The 26,578-nt window shown below is 45.9% G+C and overlaps 2 protein-coding genes across 7 annotated transcripts in view; both read right to left on the bottom strand.

Annotated features, from left to right (window-relative positions):
- The window catches only part of NAA60 (N-alpha-acetyltransferase 60, NatF catalytic subunit), a 43,193-nt gene extending 40,109 nt beyond the window's left edge, over positions 1-3,084 (bottom strand). The window contains exon 1 of one of the 2 annotated variants that reach the window (XM_084641833.1): positions 2,480-3,084. The gene's annotated coding sequence lies outside the window, so the exon portion shown is untranslated. The other variant, XM_084641832.1, reaches the window with a different exon arrangement.
- Positions 3,085-4,521: 1,437 nt separating this feature from the next.
- On the bottom strand, positions 4,522-21,889 carry INTS15 (integrator complex subunit 15). 5 transcript variants are annotated; one of them, XM_084641122.1, is made up of 7 exons: positions 21,740-21,889; positions 19,775-19,973; positions 18,760-18,981; positions 16,621-16,786; positions 15,492-16,019; positions 11,055-11,094; positions 4,522-7,581 (listed from the first exon to the last, which is right to left on the bottom strand). In XM_084641122.1, exons 2-7 carry the CDS (start codon positions 19,964-19,966, stop codon positions 7,365-7,367), a joined length of 1,365 nt encoding a protein of 454 aa, XP_084497248.1. In that variant the 5' UTR covers positions 19,967-19,973; positions 21,740-21,889; the 3' UTR covers positions 4,522-7,364. The 5 variants fall into 5 exon arrangements, with proteins under 5 accessions (XP_084497248.1, XP_084497249.1, XP_084497250.1 ...); XM_084641123.1 differs by having other exon boundaries at positions 21,724-21,860; XM_084641124.1 differs by lacking the exon at positions 21,740-21,889 and adding an exon at positions 20,700-21,093.
- Positions 21,890-26,578: the final 4,689 nt, after the last annotated feature.

The following is a 26,578-nucleotide window of genomic DNA, read 5'->3' as shown; positions in this document are numbered from 1 at the left end:
GAACTATCAGAAACACTGTCAGTGTTGTTTGAGTTTTGCCTTTTTTCACATGAAACAGAGGGATGTTTCAGCTTCAAATGGTTCAGCATTGCTCCGATGCGGTTTGCATACCTCAGCTCTGTCGTACGCAGTTTACATTTAACTGCATCTTCTGTTATTTTTGTGAAGTGATTCCAGGCATTACTCCTTTTCGATCGCTCCATCTTCACTAGGGAAAAGTAGTTACCAAAAATCACGATAACCTACATGATGCTGTTTGAAGGTTTACTACCACCAAAGAGTGACATCAGTTCCATAGCAATGCTCCTAACAATGCAGAACCTAGTTCCACATACACTATGAAATGGTATTGCTGTGGCGTTTCTAATGTGCGCATTCGGTATTACGTCACAAAATTATTTTACCAAGCTGTTTTAAACATTTACTGAATACATTCAAAGTAAGACTAATGCTTATTGGTTAACCGTTTAATATTTTACATGCCTAGTCCTAACCTGTTGTAGCATTGCTGTGAACCATTACAAAAAAATTCAGCAATGTACCCCAAATGGCTGCATTTCATTAGAGGGTGAAAACAATTCTTGTATATATGTATAGATGTACACAGGTGCTTTTTGTTCTGTATATTTGCAATATTAAAATAAAATCATACTAAAAAAACAGAACAAATTCAGTGGAGGAATCTACTCCAGACACATATCCCAGGCTCAGCAACATCTGAAAAATTGTAAAATGCTATGAGATCGTTCAGACTGAAAGACAAGAAACAAACTAAAACTGCTTCACCTCAGTATGTGGGGGTGAGCCCTTCAGAATGAGAATATACCTTAAAATGTGTAGCTGTTGCCTAATCTAATTTTAAAAGCAAACTCTCCCTTCACTAAATTATACGTAAAATAAAGTTGTACCTTACAGCAGCTACGAAAGTATAGCCTGGTAGTCTAGAGCAGCAAACACTTCCAACCAGGAATCAATGTTTGAGAGTAACTATGCAGGAAACAATAGGAAACGTTTAATTTAAAATCAGTTCCATCCTCTTTTCCTGAATAGTTAGCCATGAGACAAGGGCTATGGCTACACAGGCACTTTACAGTGCTGCAACTTTCTCGCTCAGGGGTATGAAAAAACACCCCCCTGAGCGCAGCAAGTTACAGCGCTGTAAAGTGCCAGTGTGCGCCATGCTCCCAGCGCTCTAAGCTAATCCCCTCATGAGGGTGCAGCACCAGGAGCGCTGTCTCCCAGCACTGGCGCGTGACCACACTCACACTTCAAAGCGCTCCCGCGGCAGCGCTTTGAAGTTTCAAGTGTAGCCATGCCCAAGGTGTAATTCCCTTTAAACTTGATTTATAGATCTTTTCTATTTCTCACACTAAAGTTTATATTAGACAATGAGAATTTAAGTTGTCACACTCATATCAGATAGTTAAACAATTATGAAACTGAACCATAGTAAGTAAAAAAAAAACCAAAACACTCTCCACACATATCCACTATCACAAACATTAAGTAAACACATCCCTCTAGAGCAGGGAAGTAGTATTACTACCAAGTTTACAAATGAGGCAAGGCACACAGAAATTAGCTTGATTTTCTAAGGAACTGGACCACTGCAGTCAACAGGAGCTGCAAGTGTTCAGCACCTCTGAAAATTGGGCCATAAGTAATTTGCACAGGGCTACCTAGTGACTCAGTGACCGAGTTGGGATTACATCTCAGACCACTAAAGACCTGACCCAAATCTTTCCATTAACTCTAGATACTTGTATCACAGCAACAAGTGTCCCAATTAAACTAGGCTAGTTAATACTGCCAAAAAAAGCTTACAAATTACAGCAATAATTTCCATGAAATGGTGAGATGAAAGGAGGAAATGAATTCCAAGAAGTGTGTGATCTTTGAATTCTCCACATCAAACCACAGATTTGATAAAAACAAGACGAACAGAGCTGCCTGACAGGGGTCTCTACAGGGAATCCAGATATCCCAGCGCTGGCACTGAAGATTGGGACTGTGTCATGGCAGAGAATTCGGAAATCACTTCCTTTACCTCTTCCCACAGCCCAAGAGAAACATCTGGAACCAAAACTAAGGGCGCGTGTCCACCTGGCGTCACTCCTGAGGGACTCTCCCCGAGCAAGGCACCAGAAGACGCGAGGTCGGTCAGGGGGAGCTCCGCCTGCAGACAAACCCTTACGCGCTCGGAAGCGGGGCCCGGAGTCCCCGGCGCTCCGGGCCGCGCCGCTCCTTGCCCCGCAGGGCGAAGGGGTGTGAGCGGCGAGGGACGCCCGGCTGCGGCTGGCTCAAGACGCTCCCCGGGCCCGGCGCAGCAGTTCGGCGGGAGCACGGACTCGAGGCCGGGCAGCGACTCCCGGGGCGGGGCGGGGGCTCCGCACCTCAGGCTCGCTGAGGCAGGTCCTTCCGTCAGGCGGGGCCGGGCCGAGCGGCACCAGCGGCCGGGGCTCCAGCCCCCGTCACTCACCTCGGGCGAGGCGGCGGCTGCCTCGGTCTGCTACGGGAACGCGGCGGCGGCGGCGTCGCTCAGCACATTCCGGGCCGGCGGAGGCTGCGGGGCCGCCCCTGAGGAACCAGCAGGCGCCACAGGCCCAGACACCGACTCCCGGCGACCCCGCAGCAAGCCGCCGCCCCATAGGCTCCCCGGCCCCACGTGACACTCGGATCGCCGTCGTTGCCGGAACTGTTCGCGCATGCGCACCAGCTGATTCTCGGGGGTTGGCAGCGGCCAGAGCGCAGAGCGGCGTGGGGGGGGCAGCTGTAGACCCGCGGCCGTCCCGCTACAGCACTAGCCTCAAGGCTCTGCGCCTGTCCCTGGGGCGCGGCCGACCTGAGCAGTGTCTGCGACTGCTTCCCCTCCCCCCACCCCAGCTGCCAGAGGCTTCGCTCGGGAGTTGGCCCTGGGCAGCAGCGCCCCCTGCTGGGCGCATCTCCAGGAGCAACATTAAAGCACTGCCCCTTAAACCACCTCCAGGAGGGGACTAGCTAGCAGCGCTGGTGCACTGTCCACCCTGGCACTTTAAAGCACTGAACCTTGCAGTGCTCCGGGGGGTGTTTTTTACCCACAGAAAGCTTAAGCCCAAATAAATCTGTTAGTCTTTAAGGTCCCACCAGACTCCTCGTTGTTTCTGTGGATACAGCCTAACACAGCTACCCCTTTGATACAAAACACTTTAATGTAGCTCATGCATAATTCAGATTTCTCTCTAGGTCCAGAGTCAAAATCATGCATTCATGGAGACTTTTAAGATGAACATCTCCCCTTCATGCCTCCGGAAGATCTGGATGACCTTGTAAACTGGAGTAATAGGAATAGGATGAAATTTAATAGTGAGAAGTGCAAGGTCATGCATTTAGGGATTAATAACAAGAATTTTTGTAATAAACTGGGGATGCATCATTTTGAAGTAACAGAGGAGGATCAGGACCTCAGAATATTGGTTGATCACAGGATAACTATGAGCCATCAATTTGATATGGCTGTGAAAAAAGCTAATGCGGTCTTGGGATGCATCAGGTGAGGTATTTCCAGTAGAGATAAGGAGGTGTTAGTACTGTTATACAAAGCACTGGTGAGACCTCATCTGGAATATTTTGTGTAGTTCTGGTCTCCCATGTTTAAGAAGGATGAATTCAAACTGGAACAGGTACAGAAAAGGGCTACTAGGATGATCCGAGGAATGGAAAACCTGTCTTATGAAAGGAGACTCAAAGAACTTGGCTTGTTTAGCCTAACCAAAAGAAGGCTGAGGGGAGATATGATAGCTCTCTATAAATATATCCGAGGGAGAAATACCCGGGGGGGGGGGGAAGAGGAATTATTTAAACTCAGTACCAACATAGACACAATAAGAAATGGATATAAACTGGCCATCAGGAAATTTAGACTTGAAATTAGGCAAAGGTTTCTAACCATCATAGGAGTGAAGTTCTAGAACCACCTTCCAAGGGGAGCAGTAGGCGCAAAAGACATATCTAGCTTCAAGACTAATCTCAATAAGTTTATGGAGGAGATGGTATGATGGGCTATCCTAATTTTGGCAATTAATTGATCTTCAGCTATTAGCAGTAAATATGCCCAATGGCCTGTGATGGGATGTTAGATGGGGTGGGATCCGAGTTACTACAGAGAATTCTTTCCTGGGTGTCTGGCTAGTGAGGCTTACCCACATGCTCAGGGTTTAGCTGATAGCCATATTTGGGGTCAGGAAGGAATTTTCCTCCAGGGCAGATTGCCTTCCTCTGCAGCATAGGGCATGGTCACTTGCTGGAGGATTCTCTGCATCTTCAAGTCTTTAGACCATGATTTGAGGACTTCAATAGCTCAAACTATTAGGGGTTTGTTACAGGAGTGGGTGGGTGAGATTCTGTGGCCTGTGTTGTGCAGGAGGTCAGACTAGATGATCATAATGGTCCCTTCTGACCTTAAAGTCTATGATTCTGTGCCCACGCACTGGGAAAACACAGCCTGACAGAATTTCTCTGATGAAAGAGCTGTGTCATTGGAACTTTGTAAATGTACCTTGGAAGAATTTATTACAATCACAAAGCTGACATACATAAACTTTTGCAGTGAGATAAGTTAATGCATTTTAACATAAATAGAGACCCTTTTACAAGCCCCTTGCACTCCATAAGCCTCTGCTCCAGGAGCCATATTGCTTCAAAGGTGGCTCAATGGCAATTAGTGCAGAGGTGTATGGGACAAATGACAGGATCTTGTTACGAGTGAGCAAATGGGCAGATGACTATAGACAACTGCTAATGACGAAAGGGTCACCATGCATAAACTGAGCACTGCTGCTGTAAGCTATCTTGCTAGCTTTTCTAAGAACTGTGCAGATCACTACATGATAAACAGAAGATCATGTAAGCCCTTCCTGTGCCAGATGCAGTTTGATGCAACAGTGGCTGCTCTCACTATTCTACTCAGTCTACAGTAAACTTTGCCTTTTAAAGTTCAGCCAGTGGCCAGAATGGTCCCCAATACACAGCAAGAATCCATCATGCACATTTTGGTTTTGAATGGAGAGAGCATCATGGGACATTCTACACTTGTTGAATACCATAATCAAAATTACTACAAACTTCACTGACATCAGAGATGTGTAAATGACATGCCAACCGGCTTAACATAGGAACAAGAGCAGGGGCTCTCAACCTGTTTTCTTTCTGAGTCCCCCCCACCGTGCTATAAGAATTCCACAGCCAACATGTGCCACAACAACTGGTTTTTGGCAAATGCAGTAGATTAATAGCCAGGGCTGGCCTTAGGTGGTAGCAAGCAGGGCAATTGCCCAGAGACCCACACCATGGTGGGCCCCCATGAAGCTAACTTGCTCGGTCTTTGGCTTCAGTCCCAGGCTTGGACTTTAGCTTTCTGCCCTGGGCCCCAATGAGTCTAATACTGGCCCCGCTCTCTGGTTTATTTTGATAGCCCCCCATAAACCTGTTCATGCCCCCCCAGGGGACTCCAGGCCCCTTGTTAAAAACTGCTGAACGAGAGTATTTAAATTCCTTCTAGAACCAGTTGACAGCAGCATGGAATCCAGATATGCATCATCATGCTATGCATATCCAGGACACCCTTTCTCAAACCCAAATCATCAGGAGGTAGAGGTTAATGGTCCCTCCACCATAACAAAAGTCCCCATTCATTTGGTAGGTTAATTGTCTGCTGACACCATCTAATTTGAAACTATAATCCTTCAAAGGGATGATGATAGAAAAGGTCTAAAGTAAGGTTTTTAATTTGAGTGTCTGAAATAGGTCAGAGATACAAAACAAGAAAGAAATCCAAGAGTTTTAATTAAAAAAAAAAAAATGGAGTCCCATCCTTGAGCACAAATTTTGGAAAACAGGCTGCAGACAATTTAAAATCAATTAACTACAGGTAAAAACAAAATAAACATGGGTGTTACACATCAAGGTTATCACCACCTCTACTTCCCCCTTTCAAGTAATCTTTTAAAGGAGATATGGTACAATGTGTATTGATAAATATCATTTCATACTCCTTTATGCTCAGTAGTTCTTAGCTTCAGGACCTTTTCATCTTGTTGCAGCTTCTACCAAGTGATTAATTTTATCTTTCCAGGGAAAGAGAAGTAGACAAACATCAGGATTACTCTCCAGTTGTAATTTATTGAGTGAATTACAAGTGCCAAGCCCCAGCTTCCATCTCTTTGTCCTTTGATTTTAGTGTGTAATTGGATAACTATTATTGCCACACATGACATCTGAAATATGTATAAAGAAATAAAGTGATTGACTCCTAGAAAAAGGATGCCCTTGCTTCCTTCTAAAGCCAATGAAAGGGGCTTAGAGAATTTCACTGTGCTAGAAAACTACCCAATTCTGAGTGGGGATACATTATGTATTTCACTGCAGTGATACAGAAGACAAACGTATTATCTTGACTAGAACACTTTTCCACAGAGTACACCATTTCTAATTAAAAGCCTGTGGTACTGGTACTTCTCTGGAACAATATCAGTATGTATTTTTTGTGTGGCTGCAAATTAATTGCAGTAAAAGGTTAAACTGGTAAACATCAGTAACTAATTTGTTGCAGTAAGCTGTTGATCCGTTTTTGCCAACCAGCATTAGTGAGTGATACCAGATTTGATCTCTACATTTCACAAATTTGTTCATTTGAACATGTGAAAAGGATATTCCAGAGGCCTACCAAAAAAACAAGGAGGTTGCAATTGCAAAAGAAGTAAGTTCCTTCCTAGCAGAGGGCTAAAAAAAATTGGATTTGCTGAACACCATTTGAGAGATAAAAGTGAGGCAAGCAATCCCTTCTCACTCTTTTCTTTAGTGGTTTCCTCTCAAAGGAAGTGCTACCCTCCCCTACACCTTGCACTTCAGAAGCAAGCATTTGCAGTGCCAAAAATATACAATGGATACAAATGTTTACAAAGAGAAAGAACAGGGGCAAGGGACTAACTTGCAAGTCTTGGTATGGTTTTCTCTCTGTCCCTCACAAATGAGAAGGAGCAAGAAAGTAGATGGTCTCCCTACAGAGTCAGACACGTGTACATGTGAGAAACACCAGATCAAGAAATACAGTGGTACTGCTCATTAGAGGAGTTAGAGTTGATATTAAAAAACCCCATACATTCCAGAGGGCTTGTTTTTGTCTCTCATCCATAAATATGGATTAATAAGAAATTGTCCATGTTTAGGGCTAGAGCAGCCTAGCATCTGCTTCTCCCCTACTCCTGAAGAAACTCACACAACACAATATTAAAGAGGAAAATATGGTTCCATAAATGTTTGGTTTCCTCTGTAAGGCTTCCCCAGTCAGGGAAAAATGTGTGCACATCGTACAGTTTCAGTTAGGTTCTTTAGCGAATAGGCCTGTATGGGAAAGTCATGCCTGGTATAAATGTCTGCACAGGATGGGCTGGGAGTGCTGGATGAGCTGGATGTGCAGGCAACGCAGGGTGTGCTGCATGTGCAGGATAGCCCAGCGGAGGGGTGTGGATATGAGGATAAAATCCTGGTGGCAAAGCAGCATGGGTTGGTTGTTGCACTGGACCTGAAATCACCAGCTGGAGTAGGCTGCGAAAAGAAGATCCAGATAGATGTAAGTATTACTCCAATAATAAATTGTCCGAACAAGGAGCAGTTTGGCAGAAGTCCTGCTCCATGACAAGAAGAGTCACTAAAAAGCCCCTGCCAATGCGTAGCAACAAACACTGGAAAGTGCCTTAGGGAGAGATGGTGGCATTATGCTTATGACATCCTGCAGACTGATGTGTATGGTGCAAGGTACATGCACAGTGATATTTCTCAAAGGACCACTGTCCATGACAATCAACAGAGTTAAGTATTTTCAGTAATCCTGTTGAACAGCTGTTTTGTCAAGAAAGAGGGGGCTCTGGTTACCATCTCTCCAAAGGGCAATGCTCTGTGAGGCTCTATGGCCAGGCTGCAGGAGAGAGGGCGAGGGCTCAGGTTTCAGAGGGATGATAAAAAGAAGCAAGACTGTCAATGATTTATATAAGCTAGGGTTAAATACCCAAAATCAGCAAGGGTTAATTTTTTAAAAATAGGCAAATGTTAAGGCCAACATTTTCAACCCCAGGTGCCTAAAGTTAGGCTAAATCCACACTTAGAAACCCAAACAGAAATGGCCTGATTTTCAGATATCAAAGCCTACCTTTAGAGACTCAGGTTTTAATATTTTGGCTAATAATGGTTACAACAACAAACAAAAAATAGCATGGTTAAGCATGGAGTCTAAGTATAATAGGTGGGAATTAGGGATGGGGCAGAGGTAATTTTTCAAAATTACATTTCACTTTCACAGTCTTGTTTGTCTATTTGTCTTAATCCAGGCTCTTATTCTGCAAACTGGGTGGACCAAGGAGGAGTCTCACTGACTTTAATGGGGTCTGCCTGGCTTGGGGATTTGTACAGATTTTAAGGCCACAAGGAACGATTAGATCATTTAATATGACCTCCTGTATACCAGAAGTCAAACTATCTTGAATTATAGTTGGGAACCATTTAAGAATTTACTGATTTAAGATTCCCAAAAAGACCATAATTCCACAACTGAGGAAAAAGGCCATACTGGTTTATAAGGGACGTGAAGGCAGCTAGCAATGGGACACAGGGAGAAATCTGTGGCCTGCAGGGTCAAGGACAATGAAGAGTTTTCAAAACATGTATTAGGAACAAAAACAATCCTGAAAATGGTATTGGTCCATTACTAGATGGAAAGGATAGAATTAATAATAATACAGAAAATGCTAAAGGCTTCAATAAATATTTCTGTTCTGTATTTGGGGAAAAATAGGTGATACAATCTCATCATATGGTGGTAACACTCCATTCCACTAGTCTCTGGAGGATGTTAAACAAAAACTAGTAAAGTTAGACATTTGTAAATAAACAGGTCCAGTTAACTTGCATCCAAGAGTTTAAAACAGCATCCTGACGAGCTCGCTGGACCATTAGTGTTGATTTTCAGTAAGTCTTGAAGCACTGAGGAAGTTCCAGACGACTGGAAGAAAGCTCATGTTGTACTAATTATAAAGGGTAAATGGGATGACCCAGGTAATTATAGACCTGACAGCTGGACTTGTATCCTGGGCAAGATAATGGAGCAGCTGATACAGTATTCGATTAACAAAGAATAAAGGAGAGTAATGTAATTAATACAAATCAAAATGTATTCATGGAAAATAGATTCTGTCAAACTAATTTGGTATCTTTTTTTTAATGAGATTATAAATTTGGTTGAGAATGGTAACAGTGTTAATCTAATATACTTAGACTTCTCTAAGGCATTTGATTTGATACCACACAACATTTTGATTAAAAAGCTAGACTATAAAATTAATATGGCACATATTAAATGGATGAAAAATTGGCTCACTGATAGGTCTCAAAATGTAATTGTAAACAGGGAATCATCATCAAGCAGGTGTGTTTCCAGTGGGCCCCTGCAGGAATGGGATCTTGGCCCTACGCTACTTAACATTTCTATCAATGACCTGGAAGAAAACAAACTCATCACTGGTAACCCATTTGCAGATGACCCAAAAATGTGGGGAGTGGTAAGTAACGAAGAGGATAGGCTAGTGATTCAGCACAATCTACATTGCTTGGTAAACTGGGCACAAGCAAACTATATGCATTTTTATACAGCTAAATGTAAATATATACATCTCAGAACAAAAGAATGTAGGCCATACTTACAGGATGGGGGACTCTATCCTGCCAAGTAGTGATTCAAAGAGATTAGGGGCCGTGATGGATAATCAGTTGAATATGAGCTACCATTGTGACACTGTGGCCAAAAGAGCTGATGCCATCCTGGGATGCATAAAGAGGGGACTCTCCAGTAGTAGGGAGGTTAATTTACTGCTGTATTTAGCACTGGTGTGACTGCTCCTGGAATACTGCGTCCAGTTCTGGTGCTCGCAAATGCAAGAAGGATGTTAAATTGGAGAGGGTTCAGAGGAGAGCCATGAGAATGATTAAAGGATTAGGAAAAATATGCCCTACTTATTGTTTGAACTCCTGGAGTCTGTCTATTTAGCTTAACAAAGAGAAGGTTAAGGGATGACTTGTCACAATTTATAAGTACCTACATGGGAAACATATTTAATAAAGGGCTCTTCAATGTAGCAGAGAAAGGTATAACACAAACCAGTGGCTGGAAGTTGAAGCTAGCAAGTTTAGTCTGGAAACAAGATGTTAAATTTTTCACAGTGAGGATAATTCAACATTGGAACAATTTACCAAGGGTCATGGCGGATTCTCCATCCCTGACCATTTTTAGGTCAAGATTGGATGTTTTTCTAAAATATATGCTCTAAGAATTATTTTGGAGGTAGCTCTCTGGCCTGTGTTATACATGATCACAAGTTCCTTCTGGCCTTGGAATCTATACATCTGTGAAATTTCACCCAGTTGCTCCTGTATTGATCCCCAAAACTTGTGTTTGACTAAAGCACACCTTCCAAAAACTTGAAGAGTGGTCAGTTTGGATGAGCTATTACCAGCAGGAGAGTGAGTTTGTGTGTGTATGGGGGTGGGGGGGATGTGAGAAAACCTGGATTTGTGCAGGAAATAGCCCAACTTGATTGTCATGCACATTGTGTAAAGAGTTGTCACTTTGGATGCGCTATCACCAGCAGGAGAGTGAATTTGTGTGGGGGGGTGGAGGGTGAGAAAACCTGGATTTGTGCTGGAAATGGCCCACCTGATGATCACTTTAGATAAGCTATTACCAGCAGGACAGTGGGGTGGGAGGAGGTATTGGTTCATATTCTCTCTGTATATATAAAGTCTGCTGCAGTTTCCACGATATGCATCTGATGAAGTGAGCTGTAGCTCACGAAAGCTTATGCTCTAATAAATTGGTTAGTCTCTAAGGTGCCACAAGTACTCCTTTTCTTCTTCCAAAAAAGCACACTTACATTATAAGCTCTTCTGGGCAGATGTCTGCCTCAACAAACATCTAGGAAATGCCTTGAAATATGCATTAAAATAAATACAAGTTTAGAAAGGTCCCTTACTTGTTGTGTGGTAGCCGAGCGCACACTGTTCTCAAGTCATCTGAAATTCAAGAGGATAGAAAACAGAGTGTGGATAAAGCAAAATAAAAGATTTTTCCCCTCTACTCTTCATTCTGGGAAGTTTTAGTCAGATTTCATAAAATGGATTAGTAGAGACCCAAAATTTAATCCTTTCATGCGTAAGATATGTATAGAGAACATTTCCCTATAACTTTTACATCACAAACTATTTCGCACATCATCCATCTGCAGATGAGCATTCTCTCACTTGCCTTATATTTAAGTTAAATGGACAGAAATTCACATCTGTTGCAAGGCAGACAAACCCTAGCACAAAATTCTCAGCGGATTAAACAGACAGAACTTTGCCCAACTGGGGCAGCCACACTGGCAACTCAACTAGAGCCAGGGGAGCAGCACCCAATTCATACAAGGCAGTGGTTCCCAAATTGCGGTTCGCAAACCCCTGGGGGTTCGCCAGAAAAATTTCACTCATGGTGGCCAAAGGACCCCAGGCATTGGAGGCAACAGATGGGACCCGGTTGCAGGGCAGACAGCCCGAGCCCCAGGGAGAGCGGAGCAGGGCAGTTGGGGCTGGCAGTCCGAGCCCTGCCCCCATCAGCAGGGAAGTCAACAGCCTGAACCCCAGCGCTCCGTGCGGGGCTGGCAGCCCAAGCCCCAGGAAGAGCGGGGCCGGGCAGTTGAGGCTGGCAGCCCGAACCCTGCCCCCGTCAGTGGGGGAGCTGGCAGCCCAAACCTCAGCACTCCGTGCGGGGCTGACAGCCCAAGCCCTAGGCAGAGTGGGGCCGGGTAGTTGGGGTTGGCAGCCTGAGCCCCGGAGGTCAGCAGGACCTGCAGCCCAAGTTCAGTGGAGCTCAGTTGACCGGGGCGGCCAATGGGGTCCAGCAGCAGGACTCCCACGGAGTGTGGAGGAAATTTAATCTTAAATCCCTAGAAATATTCATTTTTAGGAGGGGGTTCACAAGATTTCACAATTTAATGAAAGGGGTTCATGTGCTGTTGAAGTTTGGGAACCACTGATATAAGGGAAGACTGCTATGGTCATCTCATCTTTAACAAGAAGTAGAGTTAAAAATAGGAAGCCTGAAGACTACATGTCCCATCATGCAATACTCCATCTTGAGCAAAACAAGACAAGGAATGGAGATTCAAAGTACCTCCTTATCAAGTATTAGACTGCTTCAGGTCATGCTGAGGTAGAAGAAACATGTTTGGGAATGGTTCAGGCAAGAAGGAAGAGCAGATCTCCAAAATCCCCAGTATCAAAGGCTACAAATTGGTTAGTTGTACTCTCAAAGGATTCCAACAACAGTCATGGGAAACAGGCAGCCAAGATGTAGGCAATACCAGAAATATCACTGCCCAATGTAAATTGGAACTTACATTTCGTAAGGCACCCGCCTCCGCTTTTTCCCCACTGTTGTAGCAGAACTCTGCTTGCAGCCCTTTCTAACTGGTTTTTGTAATTATAACTGAACTTTATGTTGTCGTATCAAAGTTTGTTATTGACAAACAAGTGTGCTGCTCCTTCCTTCCTCTTCCCCAATTGCTACTTGGGGAGTAGGACACCAGTCCTGGCACTGTTTGTATCTTTATATGCCTCATTCCTCTGTGCACTGCTTCATTTACCCACCAAGGAAAGCTGCACCCTGCCGAGCAGGCTTGGAGGTGAAACGCTCCTCAAGAGGTATTTTCAGATTTGTGTTAAGAGACTCTGGTAATGGAATTTGGGACACTGGCTCTATTGGGGAAAACAGTTTCCAACCAATTTAACAAGAATCCTACTCTAAAGAACATGCAGTTGTGAGGTCCTTTTAATGCTGGTTTAAACAAATTCCTCCCAATTCTATAGAAAACTGAATGCCCAAAAATGTGATTAGCCGGTATTTATACTGAATTCCCTTCCTCTTCTAGTACAGCAATCCCCCAACAAGATGGGCCAAGTAAGTAGTTAGGAAATAAGTTTAAAGGGACAACTTTTAAAAAAAAAAGCCTCACGTTTTGGCTTGCTACTATTACAAAACAGACCTAAGATTACTAGAACTAAAATCTTAGAGAAAAACCTATATAGTTGGCTTTGTGCACTTAATACTGAGTACAGTCAGCGTAGCAGGTGTGGAGAGGAGTTGATTCAGGTTCACACAGGTGCCTCAGGGAACACCTGTCTAGGAAAAAAGACTGGTCTCTGAACCTCTGGGTCTGGGTGAGAAGCCCTGAGCAGGGGAAGGTTGGTTAGATTTCTGGTGTTTTGTTAGCAGATGTTCTGTTATATTGCTCTGAGAAAATGGTATGATTGGCTGACCTTCGTTCGGGTTGAATCACTTGACCAGCCGCTTTTACTTTTTGTTTGTGTGGGTCTTTCAGACATTTTTGGGCCACACAAATTGGTAGGGGGACTTTAGTTCCAGGTATTACACCTGCCCCACTTTTAATACAGCTTTTAGACATTGACTGGATTTTCAAGTTGGTGTCCTTTAATAAATTCACCAAGATTCCTCAACAGGCCTCAGATTTATAATGATCCTAATGCTTAGCTAATGAAATAAGTTTACCATCTTGTGCAAAAAGTACTAAAAATTACAGGCTAGGGAACATAAAAACCCTCCACCCAAACAAATCTTGTTTCTCTCATGATGAAAAAGACTAGAAATGTAGGCTTCAAAAACGTTTCAGATAAAACCACCACCTGGACTATTCTCCATGTCATGTTTATACCCTATGCTCTAGTTCAGGGGCCCTCATCCAGTGCAGAGAAACCATCGAGTTGAACAAACAGGATGCCATTTCCTTTTAAACCACTGAAAATGTGTCCTTCCCCAGAGCTCCTTCAGAGCTCCTTTAGAGAACGGTGGTCCTGCCAGAGATTGTGGTGGGAGCAAACCAGTAGTTCTTTTCAGTCATATGGGCCCCATCCACAGAGCCACAAACTGTTTTTTTCCTACTCTGAAATGTCACGAAAACCCGTCTCCCTGTACCCAGAGTCAGATATGGCAAAGTAAGATTTGACTTCCTTTAAAACCGCAGAACCAATATACCGGCCAAATAGCAAACTGGATTCTACTCTGGCTCATGAATTAGAATTGTTTACTAACTTCTAATTGCAGTGCAAAACTCTGCCTCAGTTAACACCAGTACAGCCCCTTTGAAAGCATGGGCTGTACAATATAACTCAGGGCAGCATCTTTATTATATGTGATTCACGTGCCCACAAGAACCTGGATTGACTTTCACATTCCAGGGTGTTGGAAGGACTAGCACACATTTTTAAAAGGGCAAGTCTACCCTGGAGTTATTGGGGCAAAATTTACACACACACAGCCATCCCCTCCCCATAAAATGACATACTGTTGTTATGAGCCATACATTCAATCTGTAACCCACCTAAACCTTCCACTCCAGCCTCTCCCCCTCGTGACTGTAGGGGTGCTAATGGGCTACTTCACCTTGAACAGTCCCTTGAAATACATGAGACACAAGGTGGGTGAGGTAATATCTTTTATTGGACCAACTTCTGTTGATCTGAGATACACTCTTTCGAACTTGCACAGAGCTCTCCTTCTGACCTGAAGAAGAGCTCCGTGTAAGCTCTCTAATATCCTGGGATCAATACAGCTACAACACCACTGCACATATTGAAATATGTTAACTACTTATGCTAAACAATCTGTTCCACCTTGTATTTAGCTGTGACACTCCGACTCCTTTTTCCAGACCGAAAGAAAAGCCCTATATAGCTTGAATGCTTGTCTCTCGCACCAATAAAAGATATTACCTCACTCACCTTGTCACTTTAATTTTCACTGTATCATTTTTCAAAGGAGAATCATAGCCTGCATCCTTCTCTAACCTATGCTGCAAGGATGTACAATGGATGGCTACACTCTAATTTTTTAATTCAACAGTTTTAAACCAGTTTAGGACACAGGGTTTAAAGACATGAATCTGGAACCATAATTATCTAACTGTGCAGGACCTAAAGCAGGCCACAGACCCATCATCTTTGGAGTGTTTTGATGTCAACTGTACCATTCAGGCTCTGTTTATGGGCCCAGAAGAGGACAAACATACTCCCATGTCAAAAAAACAAACTACAAACCATCAACACAGCCTGGGAGCAATGGTGGGAGTATGAACAGAAGATTCCCTCCCAAATCCCCAAAGCAACAATCTTTCTTGATAGTCCATAGCACTTATTTTCATCAGTGGTCTTTCCTTTCTTACTCTCTGTCCTGAGCTGTTTGCTACACCCAACTTGTAGCTTTAACAATCTCTTATTTCCTAAGACTTATAGAATATTTCGTCTGTTAATGCATTTACCCATGTATTATCCCTCCCTCACCCAGAGACAGCCTACCCACATACCAGAGAAAAGTAATTTCATGCCAGGCTCTTCACCAGCTGCTTTCAGCGACATACCTCTAGTGCACAGCAATGCTCCTGATGCCATGGCCACCTGCAGAGCCTGAGCCAATCTGTCTAGAGCCAGTTCAATCTCTTTGGAAGCATTGAGTGGATTGAGTTCATCAGACAGTCTGTTAATTTCCTCAACAAGTGGAACCACGTGGTCAAAGGGCACTAGACCCAGTCGGCCATATAGGTTCTTCTCTGTTAAGTGCCCCTGAAGCATCATGAGAACCTGTAGGACGCTTAGATGTAGTTTGGAATACAGCAGGTGGCAGTCTTTGTCAGCTCCAGCGGCTGAGTCCTTGGCGATTTTATTGGTGAGGTGACCATTTGAGAGAGAGGCCTTCTTTTTCCTTTTGTAAGCCAACGGAGCCTTCACACACCAGCGGATCAGTCCAGTGAGGGGGGTGAGCTCTAAAAATCCTATTGGCAGGTTGGCTGCAATAGGAGTGTTTAAAAAAGTGATGAGTATCAAACGGGGGTCCTCAAAGATCCAGGAGACAACCATCTCGAGCAAGTCTGAAGGGGGAATGAGATCATCTGAAAATAAAAAATATGAGACACTGCTCAGCAAGTCCCCTCCTCTGGCATAGGGACAGCAATTTCATTCTCCTCCCCTATGTTTCATCTGTAAGTCTGAGCCCAGCCTCTGCTAAAATCTTTATTCATGCATCACGCTCTTTCTGTCCCAACTACTGCAATTCTATTTTTATTGCCTCCTAAATCCCAGCTCTCTCACCTTCAGAATGCCACAGTAAGATACCCTCACTCCAGGAAGCCTGAGCCAAATTACCACCAGATCTAGTCCCTTCACTGGCTTTGTAGCCACATCTGAACCTAGTTTGAGAAGACCCCTTCGTTCCTTGCCCTTGGTCAGGACCGTCAACAACAGGACCAATCGTTACATGGACAGTTGTCTATTACAATCTGGACTGAGGTCACTCACCACTGTGTTGTACTTCTCAACTTCCCACACACACCAAAGGATAGGTGCTGCATCCAGCACCATGTCTAGCAAAGCTATGGTGCCGAGTGCCATTAAAATGCCAATAGGTAGCTGAGAACACAAACATGCCCATAACAGTTAAAGGGCACTGCAGCATTTGTTTCGAGAAGAGAATGCTGCCTTTTTGCAGTTTACCTGAAGAAAGGTCATAGAGCGCGGTAACCGACGTTATGAACTGGCAGCAGAAGCGAGGACTGGCGCTGAATATTTGTTTCAATGTCTGAATGGAACCTGGCACCAAACAGCAGTAGTCATCCACTAAGGCACGGGCTAACCTCACAGAGTAGATTGCAGGTGTTCGCTGAAAGAGATTTGCAGTACCAAGTTGCGACAAGTACGTCAAACCAGGAGGTAAGAAATTCTGCAGAGCCCAGCCCATGGGGAGATACAGAGTTTTTCACTAAGGGTACGTCTATACTACCCGCCTGATCGGCAGGTTGTGCTCGATCTATCGGGGATCAATTTATCGCGTCTAGTGTAAATTGATCCCCGATCGCTCTGCCATCGACTCCTGTACTCCAGCACAACGAGAGGCGGAAGCACAGTCGACTCCGCACCGTGAGGAAGCGAGGTAAGTCAACCTAAGATAGGCAACTTCAGCTGTGAGAATAGCGTAGCTGAAGTCGATGTATCTTAGGTTGATTCCCCCCTCCAGTGTAGACCAGTCCTAAGGCTCTGTTACATGAAACTATCAGTTGGCTGTTACTACATCTTTTTGCTAACTTTTAAGTTTTGGTTGATTTATGTAAAACACAAAGATCAGGCGCCTCAGCTTTAGCTTCTGATGGCTGTGGCTCGCCCTCAGTACAATGGGTTCACGAGCTTATCAGATCCCAAGTGAGAATTATTCTGCAAAGAAGAAAGAGTCTTACTAATTATCATCTGGAGGGAGGGTAACTTCATTAAAATGGATACAAATACCACTTTGGAACAAGACCATCATTTTTTACCATGACTGTCATCTATTACAAACCCATCTATCAGCCACTTTTTAGCTTTACTGGAGTAGATTATAATAATTCTGTGCAAAAAAAATAAATACCCCAATATTAAAGAAACACCATCAACCTGAAATCTACTATCTATTCTAGTCAAACACGATTTAAAAGGTGTTTCAGACACTACACCTGCCCATGTCCCCCTGCCAGTTTTTTTATTTCAATTATTATGCTTCCCTATTTTCTAAAAATGTTTTCTCATTCATTACTGTATGAAAGACCGATCTGTAAACTGACCATTCCCAGACAAAAAATATTTAAGATCTAGGGTACAAGTCAGTAATTGAATAGTAAAAAGCTTTGCAAGAATTTCTACAACTGGCCAAAGTTACATGTATCTGATACAGAGTGTGATGTTTCATCACCACACTAACCTTTGCTCTTCACATGAAAGTGTTCTACTTTTATGAACTGAGGATAGCAATGTCCTCTGTCCACTGCTGTCCAAATCCTCTTAACTATAGTCCCTTACTTGACACTTGATTCTGAAGACCACCATCGCCCAGAGGAAGAAAGCCACGCTCCCAGGGATTTCTGGAGGGTATCAGGATCAGGGCTCCCCTGCCTAAAGTTCTCAGGAAAATGAGTGAGTGGGAGACGTGTGAGAAATATGAGGCCAGTTCACCAGGCCAGCACCATCCCTGCAATGTGTTTTTTAAGCACCAAGTTTTTAACATGGAAACCTTTATGTACCTAAGTGGTCTGAAGGAGGCAGTACACCACAATAAGCGACCCCCTCAAAGTCTCCTGCCACCCACATTATACCCCTTCCTATTCCTGCAGCCTTCAGGAGACCTATATGGAGAAACAGTTACACTGAAGACTTTAGGGAAGTGGGGGGATTCCCATCCCCCTGTCTGCAGAACAGCCTGCTTCTGCACATCTCCTGAAGGGTGAGGGAATGAAAGCTCACACCTGTGGACCTTAGGAGGCACATCAGGGTGCCGCTCCCCTAAGGCAAACATTAAGAGATCCACAGGAGCAGGGGCATGAGAGTTCGAGAGGCTTGGAGAGCCGTAAAGTTATGCCCTGCACAGACCTCAGTAGGGAGAATTTCCCTCGCTGCACTGCCCTGTCAACTTTCCTAAGCTGCAAGTGGAGGGTCCACAACTGTTGCACTGCGAGTTCTGTGAACTGAATTCTAGAGCCCACCTCTCAGTCCTAAACCTACGTTGCTTTGACCACTACACAGCCCCTTTTCTTCAGTTCACCCACTTGCACATCATGTTCACCTACTCAGCTCTTAGGGACTGTCCTATCCATGCACCAGCTTTACCTGCAGCCACGATGCAGCACATTCCAGAACAGGAACTCTGCACACAGCTACCGCCATGGAAACCAATTTTCCTAGCAAGACCATCCTGCCATCATCTGCTTTGTTTCCTTGAGGGCTGAAAAGGGCTGAGAAAATGATCTGCCGGACTGAATCCTTGGTTTGCTCTTGGAAATAACTGCACATGATCTCAAGGAGTTGAAGCTCCTGAAGAGAATTCAACCTCTAAAAAACAAAGCCAGAAAATAACAGAGTAAATCCCAATGCAGCATGTCCAGAAACAGAAGGAAGCATTATGAAAATATGCCTCTTTCTCCCTTCCCCATCACACTTCAATCTCCTGCTCCTGGGCAAGCCTGGCCATACTTCTCCATGAACTGCCTCTAGAATAGGGTACACACACTGACCAGCAATTTCAGGGACCATATAAATTCCTTGGTTGAAAGATCAAGCAGCAGCAGTGAGTCTGAGGGTCTTGAGGGCTTCTGAGCAGTAGCAGAAATTCTAGCCTCCCAGACTTCCTAGCCTATCACACGTGTAGCCTGACTTATCTTTCAGTTCTTGCCTCCTCTCTGGTACAGTGTGCACATGCTTAGTTCTGAGACAAACATTACATTTACTTATCAAGCTAGAAAGTTTATTAATCATATTATTTGCAGGGTAACTGCATGGAGCTTGCTGTCAAGGCAAAGGATAAAGTCTATAGAGGGACCCAAAAGAACTCTCAAAAGAAACTAAACCAAAAATACAAAAAAAGGTCTAAAAGTGACTCCTTTTCCTGGTTCTTCCAGTGCCTATTATCTTTCTAGGCCCTGATCCTGCACCCAGATCTACATGGCTGGATACTTGCACTTACATGTACCCCAATTTAATCAGTGGGGCTCTACAGAGATACAAGATTCCAGCTGTGTAGATTTGATTGCAGGAACAGGGCCTAGATTATAAGTACAACATCATCAAGACATTATCAGCCAATTCAAATGCAGTTGTATTTTTGCTCATTGGACCTGTTACCTACTTTAGGCTGGGAGTTGCGCTCTTTGGGAACCTGAAATATGAATTCTTCCAGCAACTCAATTGGGCCTTTGTCCACAATGGGAAGAGGTGCATTTTGGAGCTGACTGCTGAAGTAGATGTCCAAGTGATACAGCACTTCTTTGGCAGCACTCAGGGCATCCCGGCGGAGCAGGGAATGACGAATGTCACTCATTGTGCTCCTGCAAGAAAAGAGACAAAAAAGTGATGAGTAAACCTCAATACCAACAACAGCATCTGTCTAAGTTCTTCTGCTGCAAGGAAATGAGAGGCTTCTGCTTTTTTATGCAGCAGTTCTCTTGTATTTGCATGTAGGGACTCTTGAGCAGGAACAATCAGTACTTAAGACGACAGGGGTCTGTCACCCTTTCCCAAAAAGCCCTTGATTTTTGTTTTCTTTGGCCCACACCTCACCCTACTTTTAAGCAAACAAGTAAAGCCAAGAAACACAAATGCATTTCTCATACTGAAAGCATTAATGGCACTGGCTCCTAAATATGCTTAGGACTCTTGAGAAAACAACGAGCAACCCCTGAAGGATGTGGAATGAGCTGCTGTACCGCTGTCACAAAGACAGGATCACAGCACAGAGGCAGCACACAGACGTTTATGTGCCTCAAATATAGCCAATTTGTGGAAATGGGATGAGAAAAAATGCTTCATTCTAAAACTAACCTAGGGCAGCACAAAAATGTCACCCTATGTATATCTGCAGCAGTGGTTCCACTTGAAAAATTTACCAGACACCTAGCAGCCTGAAGCCTCTGCGTGTGGGGGAGAAGACCAAGGCCAGTGGCTCCAGAGCTCTTTCTGCAGCTCAGCGCTTTCCCAAACTGCTTTGGAATTAAATATACCCGGTTCTTGAGTTTCACTGCTACAAAGTTCTAGACAGCCACCATGAAACTGACCAGTCACGTTAGCTTCTGCAAACCTCCCAGGAGCAGGCCAGGGCAGGAGTCCTGTCTGCAGCATCAAGATGACATCAGAGTGCCACTTACACACATGCCCTGTTTGGAAGGTTTTCTGGGTAACTGCAAGGGCTAGAGACCTTGCTGGTAAATGAAAACTCAGATACTGCAGAAAGTCCTGGCACAGCCCCCACTCTATTGTCAGGGCCAATCGCATCAAAACCCCTGTAATCTTTCTGTGCCACTGCTTCAGGTCATTTGCTGGGGTGCCAAGCACAGCACTGTCTCTCCAGCTGTGGGGTAGGAAGCTAAGACAAGGTAGAGCCATGTTGTGCTCGCTGGGCAGTTACAGGTCCAGGTCATGGATGTGTGATGCCCCCACATGCCAGGAGAACAGGCACGAAACCTGCTGTTCCCCACTCCCGCAGGTGCCCCCTCCCTATCCCCAGGCCTCCCAAATCCCCTCCCCACATGTATCCCCTGCCCCCAAATCCCCTCCTCATCCCAGCCCCCAGGTGCCCCATCCCCATTCTCTCACCATCCCCTGCCCCCAAATCCCCTCCTCACCCCAGCCACCTCCCCATCCTCTCTCTGTCCCCTGCCCCCAAATCCCCTCCTCACCCCTGCCCCCCAGGTGCCCCTCCCCCATCCTCTCTCCGTCCCCTGCCCCCAAATCCCCTCCTCACCCCTGCCCCCCAGGTGCCCCTCCCCCATCCTCTCTCCGCCCCCTGCCCCCAAATCCCCTCCTCACCCCTGCCCCCCAGGTGCCCCTCCCCCATCCTCTCTCCGCCCCCTGCCCCCAAATCCCCTCCTCACCCCTGCCCCCCAGGTGCCCCTCCCCCATCCTCTCTCCGTCCCCTGCCCCCAAATCCCCTCCTCACCCCGGCCCCCCAGGTGCCCCTCCCCCGTCGAGGCTACTAGCAGCCCCCGGGAAGCCACGAGGCCGCCCCAGGCCCGACCCGGCCCGGCGCCAGGGGCCCCGCGCGGTTGTGGGGCTCGGTCCGGGGCCCAGCTGAGCGCGCACCCGCTCCCGGCCGCACCTCCTGCCGGGCCCGCTCAGGCGAGCATATCCGGGCGGCCTCCGCGGCGGGGCCGGGCTGAGGCGAGGGGAAGCGGCGAGGCCTTCCGCGGCCCAGGGCGCTGCAACGCGAGCGGGCGGCACGGCGGCCCGGCACGGCCAAAAAGGGGGATGGGGCGCGGCCATCCGCCCACAGCGCCACCTGCTGGCCGCGCGCGCGAGGCGCCCGAGAGGGGCGGGGCGGGGCGGGGCGGGGTGGGGGGAGGAGTTTGTGGGGTCGTGCCCGCGGGTGTGTAGGGCTGGTGGGCAGGGGGAGAGGGGCTTGTAGGGCCATTGCCTGGGGAGGGGAGAAGGAGGAGGGCTGTGGGGATGGTGCCCAAGGGAAAGGGGTACGTGGGGCGGGTGTCCCTGGGGAGAGGGGTGTAGGGGTTGGTGCCAGGGAGGGGGGGCAGTGCTCAAGGGGCCAGGGCCATGCTATAATGTGAGTGAGGGACACACAGAGGGCTGGTAAGAGACTGCTCTTTATTTCCCCTGTGCTAGGTTGGCGTTAGGAAGGGCTGGTGCCCCTTGTGTATGTGGGTTCAGAGCAGCAGGGTGTGTCAAGTTACCTCCAGCCCTGGGCACTGCAGTGCCATGCTCCCTGCTGACTCTCACAGGGACCGGAGCCAGCTGCAGATCCTGAGGCACCATAGGGTCTGTTCTTTTACGTTGCACCATGAAAGTCGACTAAGCTAACCCCCAGGGAATACCGCTAGTGTAGGAGCCTCCTCCAGTGGCATAGGGCTGAGCCATCCCCTTGTCAGCACAGGAGCACATCAGAGGTGTGGCTGGAGCGATGCTGCAAACTGTAGCTCACGAAAGCTCATGCTCAAATAAATTGGTTAGTCTCTAAGATGCCACAAGTCCTCCTTTTCTTTTGGCTAATCTCAGTTGCTGGAATGGCACCAGCGCAGCCCAGCCTAAATTATAGAAGCCCTTGGAGTGCCCCTTTTTATGCTGTAGTCTGGGCTGGCACCACTGTTCCCTCTAAGATCCTAAACCCCGCATGCACACGGCAAAACACCACGCACACAAAAATTTGCACAGAAGAAATTTTTTGCGCACTGGGCCTGTCAAAAATTAGAAGGAACATTGGTTGGCACCTACCCAACCCCAAAATCCAGTGGTAGCAAAAGTGGTATACAGCCTGCAGCTCAGATCTGGTGCTTGAGTATTTAGTCAAGGTAGGATACAGCACCATTAGTGCTTGGATTGCAGGCTCTTTGGGATAGGAACTGGCTCTTTGTTATATTTTTACACTGTTCCTAGCACAGTGGGTTTGGGGCCTGTAGGTGTGACCACAAGACAAATAAATAATAATGAGAGCACTGTGTTTACTGTATCAGATATTTCTTGTTGTTAGTTAATAAGCAAATAATACTCAAACCTGCCTCAGTCATCATAGACATACAGCCCAGGTGTTACATGCCAAAGCCCACAGACACGCTTTTCAGTAGTTGCTCATACAGCTTTCCTCTTTTTGAAAATGTAAAGGAAATATTGTACCACCTAAAAGAACAACAGCAGACCAATACAGCCAGTTAATTAAATACAGCCCTCCAAGTGAGACAGCGTGATCAGATGTCCTGATTTTATAGGGACAGTCCCAATTTTTGGGTCTTTTTCTTATATAGGCCTATTACCCCCCCACCCCCATCCCGATTTTTCACATTTGCTGTCTGGTCACCCTAAAGTGAGACCTCCAGGAAGGGTGGCAAGGGAGTTAGCCTGAACCCATTGCCAGAAGTAAAGCAAGCAGCTTCCCCCCGCCCAGCCATAGGGGCTGCACTGCTGCCAGAATAACTATAGTGCAGAGTGCTCTGGCCTCCCTGAAATGGTCCTTCCCATCCCTGGCCTGTGCCTATGCTGTCTGGATAACCCCTGTGCATCAGTGGAATTCCTAGCTGGGGGCCCTCAGCCTCTTTCCAGGCTCACACACCTCAGGAGTTGAGGGGTCAGATTGCAGTTCATAAGTGAGCACCCAGTGTCCTCCTTGGTTTTGTTCAAGTATCTAACATTCTTTCACTTGCAGGTAACTGCTGGATGCTCTTGTCATAATATTTCTTCTAGTTTCCTTCTGGAAGCTTGTTAGATGTTAGCACCACTGAGGTGGGGATGTGTCCCTGGAGATGGTGATCCTGCCTCCCACCCACACCAAGATCTTCAACCCCATCCCACAGCAACAACTTTTAGGTTAGATCTACACTACAAGCTAGATCTACACTACAATCCCCAGCTCGTGTACACATACTTGTGCTAACTGTCATTGAGTTAGCCTGAGTATAAATTGCAGTCTAGCAGCAATAGCACAGGAAATGGAGGCACTGCTGAGCTGTGCTGAGTACATGCCCACTGGATTCATCCCACTTGCCCTTTTTGAATATTGGAATTTTCTCAGTATTCTAAGATTTATTAAACAGTAACATCAGCAGGCCAGAGATCTCCTCAGCCAACTCTTTTAGGACTCTTAGGTGCAAGATACCTGGGCCTGCTGATTTAAAAATGTTTATCACTAATAGATAGTGTTTAATATCCTCCTTGGTTACTAATGGACTGGAAAAGTTCTTCATCATCTTTGTGTGATACAAGCACATCATCCTGCTTCTTTCCAAATACAGAACAGAAATATTTATTGAATATATCTGCCTTTTTGCAACATTATTATCAACTTTATCATCTCCATGTAATTATGGGCCTGTCACAGGTAGCTGGTCCTTAAAGGAAGTTGGGCCAAGCCTCACCTGTGATGGATCAGTTACTTCCCAGCTGAGACTGATCATCTAGGGATCAGCTGATTATAAAAGCCTGCAAGTGGCTTAGCTGGGAGTGGAGAGTTGCAGGGATTTAGCTAGCTTATATGACAGGCCTTGGAGCTCTGTAATCAAACTGGTGGAGGGGTAGAAAGGCTCCTGCAAGAGAACTGGTTTTGTGGGCTAAAGGATTATTGATGTGTGGAAGTGTGTTAATTAGAAGAAATAAAGTCAAAACCCTTAAAAAGGGGCCTGAAACAGTCTCTGAGTGTGCGGGTCAAGCCTTCCTGAGTGGTAGGGACAGAACAGCTGTCTGCAGGGTTTATACCATTGTTAACAGTATATCAGCAACGGAAGAAATCCTAGAAAGTCCTTATTGTTCTTAGCCCTGTTAGCTATGAATTTTTCCCCTGATGACTTTAGCTTCCTGTTTCAATCTTCTACACTTCTAATTTATAGTGACCCCTATTTCCCCTTTTTTCCTTTTGTTATATATTGCTTTTTTTATTTCTACTTGCAGTCTTTACATTGTCACTGAATCGGGATGGGTTTTTAGCCAAAGTTGTCCTCTACTGCTTTTTGGCCGTCTAATAAACAATTCTTAAAGCACTCTCAGAACTCTCAAATTTCATTTATAGTTTTCTGTCTAAATTTTTCTACCCAGTTAACTTTGCTCATCATTTTCCTCTGCTTTGGGAAATTAGCCCTCTTAAAGCACAAAGTATATAGTGACCAGTTGGGAGTGGTCTTCATTTGCCCATATTGAATGTAATCCAGTCATGGTCACTGGACAGTGGTAACCACCAACTTCCAGTCCAATGATTAATCCATCCTTATCTGTGATAATTAGGTTCAAAATGGTTAACTTTGTGTTGGAAAATCATCCTCTGTTGACCCAGGCTGGATATGAATCAGTAACATAGCTACGAAAGGCTCTGGTTCAAATTATAATCACAGCCCTGTGTACTTTGCAACAAGCCGGGCCTCAATCAGCAACAAAGTCCCCAGATTCCTCTTCCACTAGAAGAGGCAGGATGGAAGTTCTGTGGCAGAGTCAAGTCATTTTAAGAATGGAGGCTTATGGAATGAAACCTGACTGTGAATACTGTAGTCAGCACAGCAGACCCTTTGTTACTTATCCAGTGCAATTCATTCCACGCTACACCCACATTTTCAAAGGGCTGCAGATTTTTGTGTTGTCCTGCATCACGATCATTATTCAAAACTAACATTCTATGGCAATTACTGGAGCTGCTCATACCGCTTACAGCTAATGTTTCCAGCTGCCTGGACGCTCCAGCACCAGTAGCCAGCTCTATGTCCTCTGGACACTGCATGGTTGGAAGATTTTCTTCCCACTTGGCTGTTTCAGGCGGCATGCAATGTCCTCTAGTGGCACATGTTTGCACAGGTACTATCACAGCCCAGCATCCTATTTTACATTCTCCTTTCAAGGTAGGCGAAACAATGGTGAACAGCGAGCAAGGGAAGTAAGAGCCAGATGGTTTTTTCAAGCCCTGGCCTGAGTTGTGAAGAGGATGTAGGGGAGCCTTGCTGCAGCAGAAGCCCGTGACTCAGCCAAAATTCTACCTGTGGAACTGGGAAAGAGCATCCTGACGTTGCAAAGAGCAGCTCTGCCACCTCTTGCCTCCTGCACTCCTTGCTGCCCTGGCTCTACTCTGCTGCCAGGCCCCTCACTGGGAGGATCCAACCCCACCCTTGTGAGAAATTCACCAGCTGCATTTCAAGGATGAAAAGCTCTTGGTAGATGAAGGAATGTAAATAAAAGCAGCTGCTCCAGTCAGAGCAGCGCTCACAGTGACCAAAGGAGAGGCAACATGGGGACAGCTGTAATGTGGTGGGGCAGTGCAGAGAAGCAGCATGCAAAGCCCAGGGGAGATGAGTTCCATCATGTTGCATAACTGACCTCCCCAGCCCAGACAAGCCTCCACAGCTGCTGCCCTCAGAGATTCTGCAATCATGGGGGTGGTCCAGCTATTGGAGGCATCTCCCACTCCCGAGGTGGTGGGGCTGTGGGGAGCTGCACCAAGCAGGGAGGCTCTGGGCCTTGC

Source organism: Lepidochelys olivacea (genome assembly GCF_965140295.1).
Source record: "Lepidochelys olivacea isolate rLepOli2 genome assembly, chromosome: 10".
NCBI classification, from domain to species: domain Eukaryota; kingdom Metazoa; phylum Chordata; order Testudines; family Cheloniidae; genus Lepidochelys; species Lepidochelys olivacea.
This window is presented reverse-complemented; position numbering and strand designations above follow the sequence as displayed.

What these genes read in the sequence shown, in the direction of transcription:
- INTS15 (XM_084641122.1), bottom strand. Translation starts at nt 19,966, where the DNA reads ATGAGTGACATTCGTCATTCCCTGCTCCGCCGGGATGCCCTGAGTGCT. An exon ending in AGCGCAACTCCCAGCCTAAA is followed by an intron (nt 18,982 to 19,774) that starts GTAGGTAACAGG and finishes TTTGTTTTTTAG; the next exon opens with AGGTTGAATTCTCTTCAGGA. An exon ending in GTGCTGCATCGTGGCTGCAG is followed by an intron (nt 16,787 to 18,759) that starts GTAAAGCTGGTG and finishes AATCTCTTTCAG; the next exon opens with CGAACACCTGCAATCTACTC.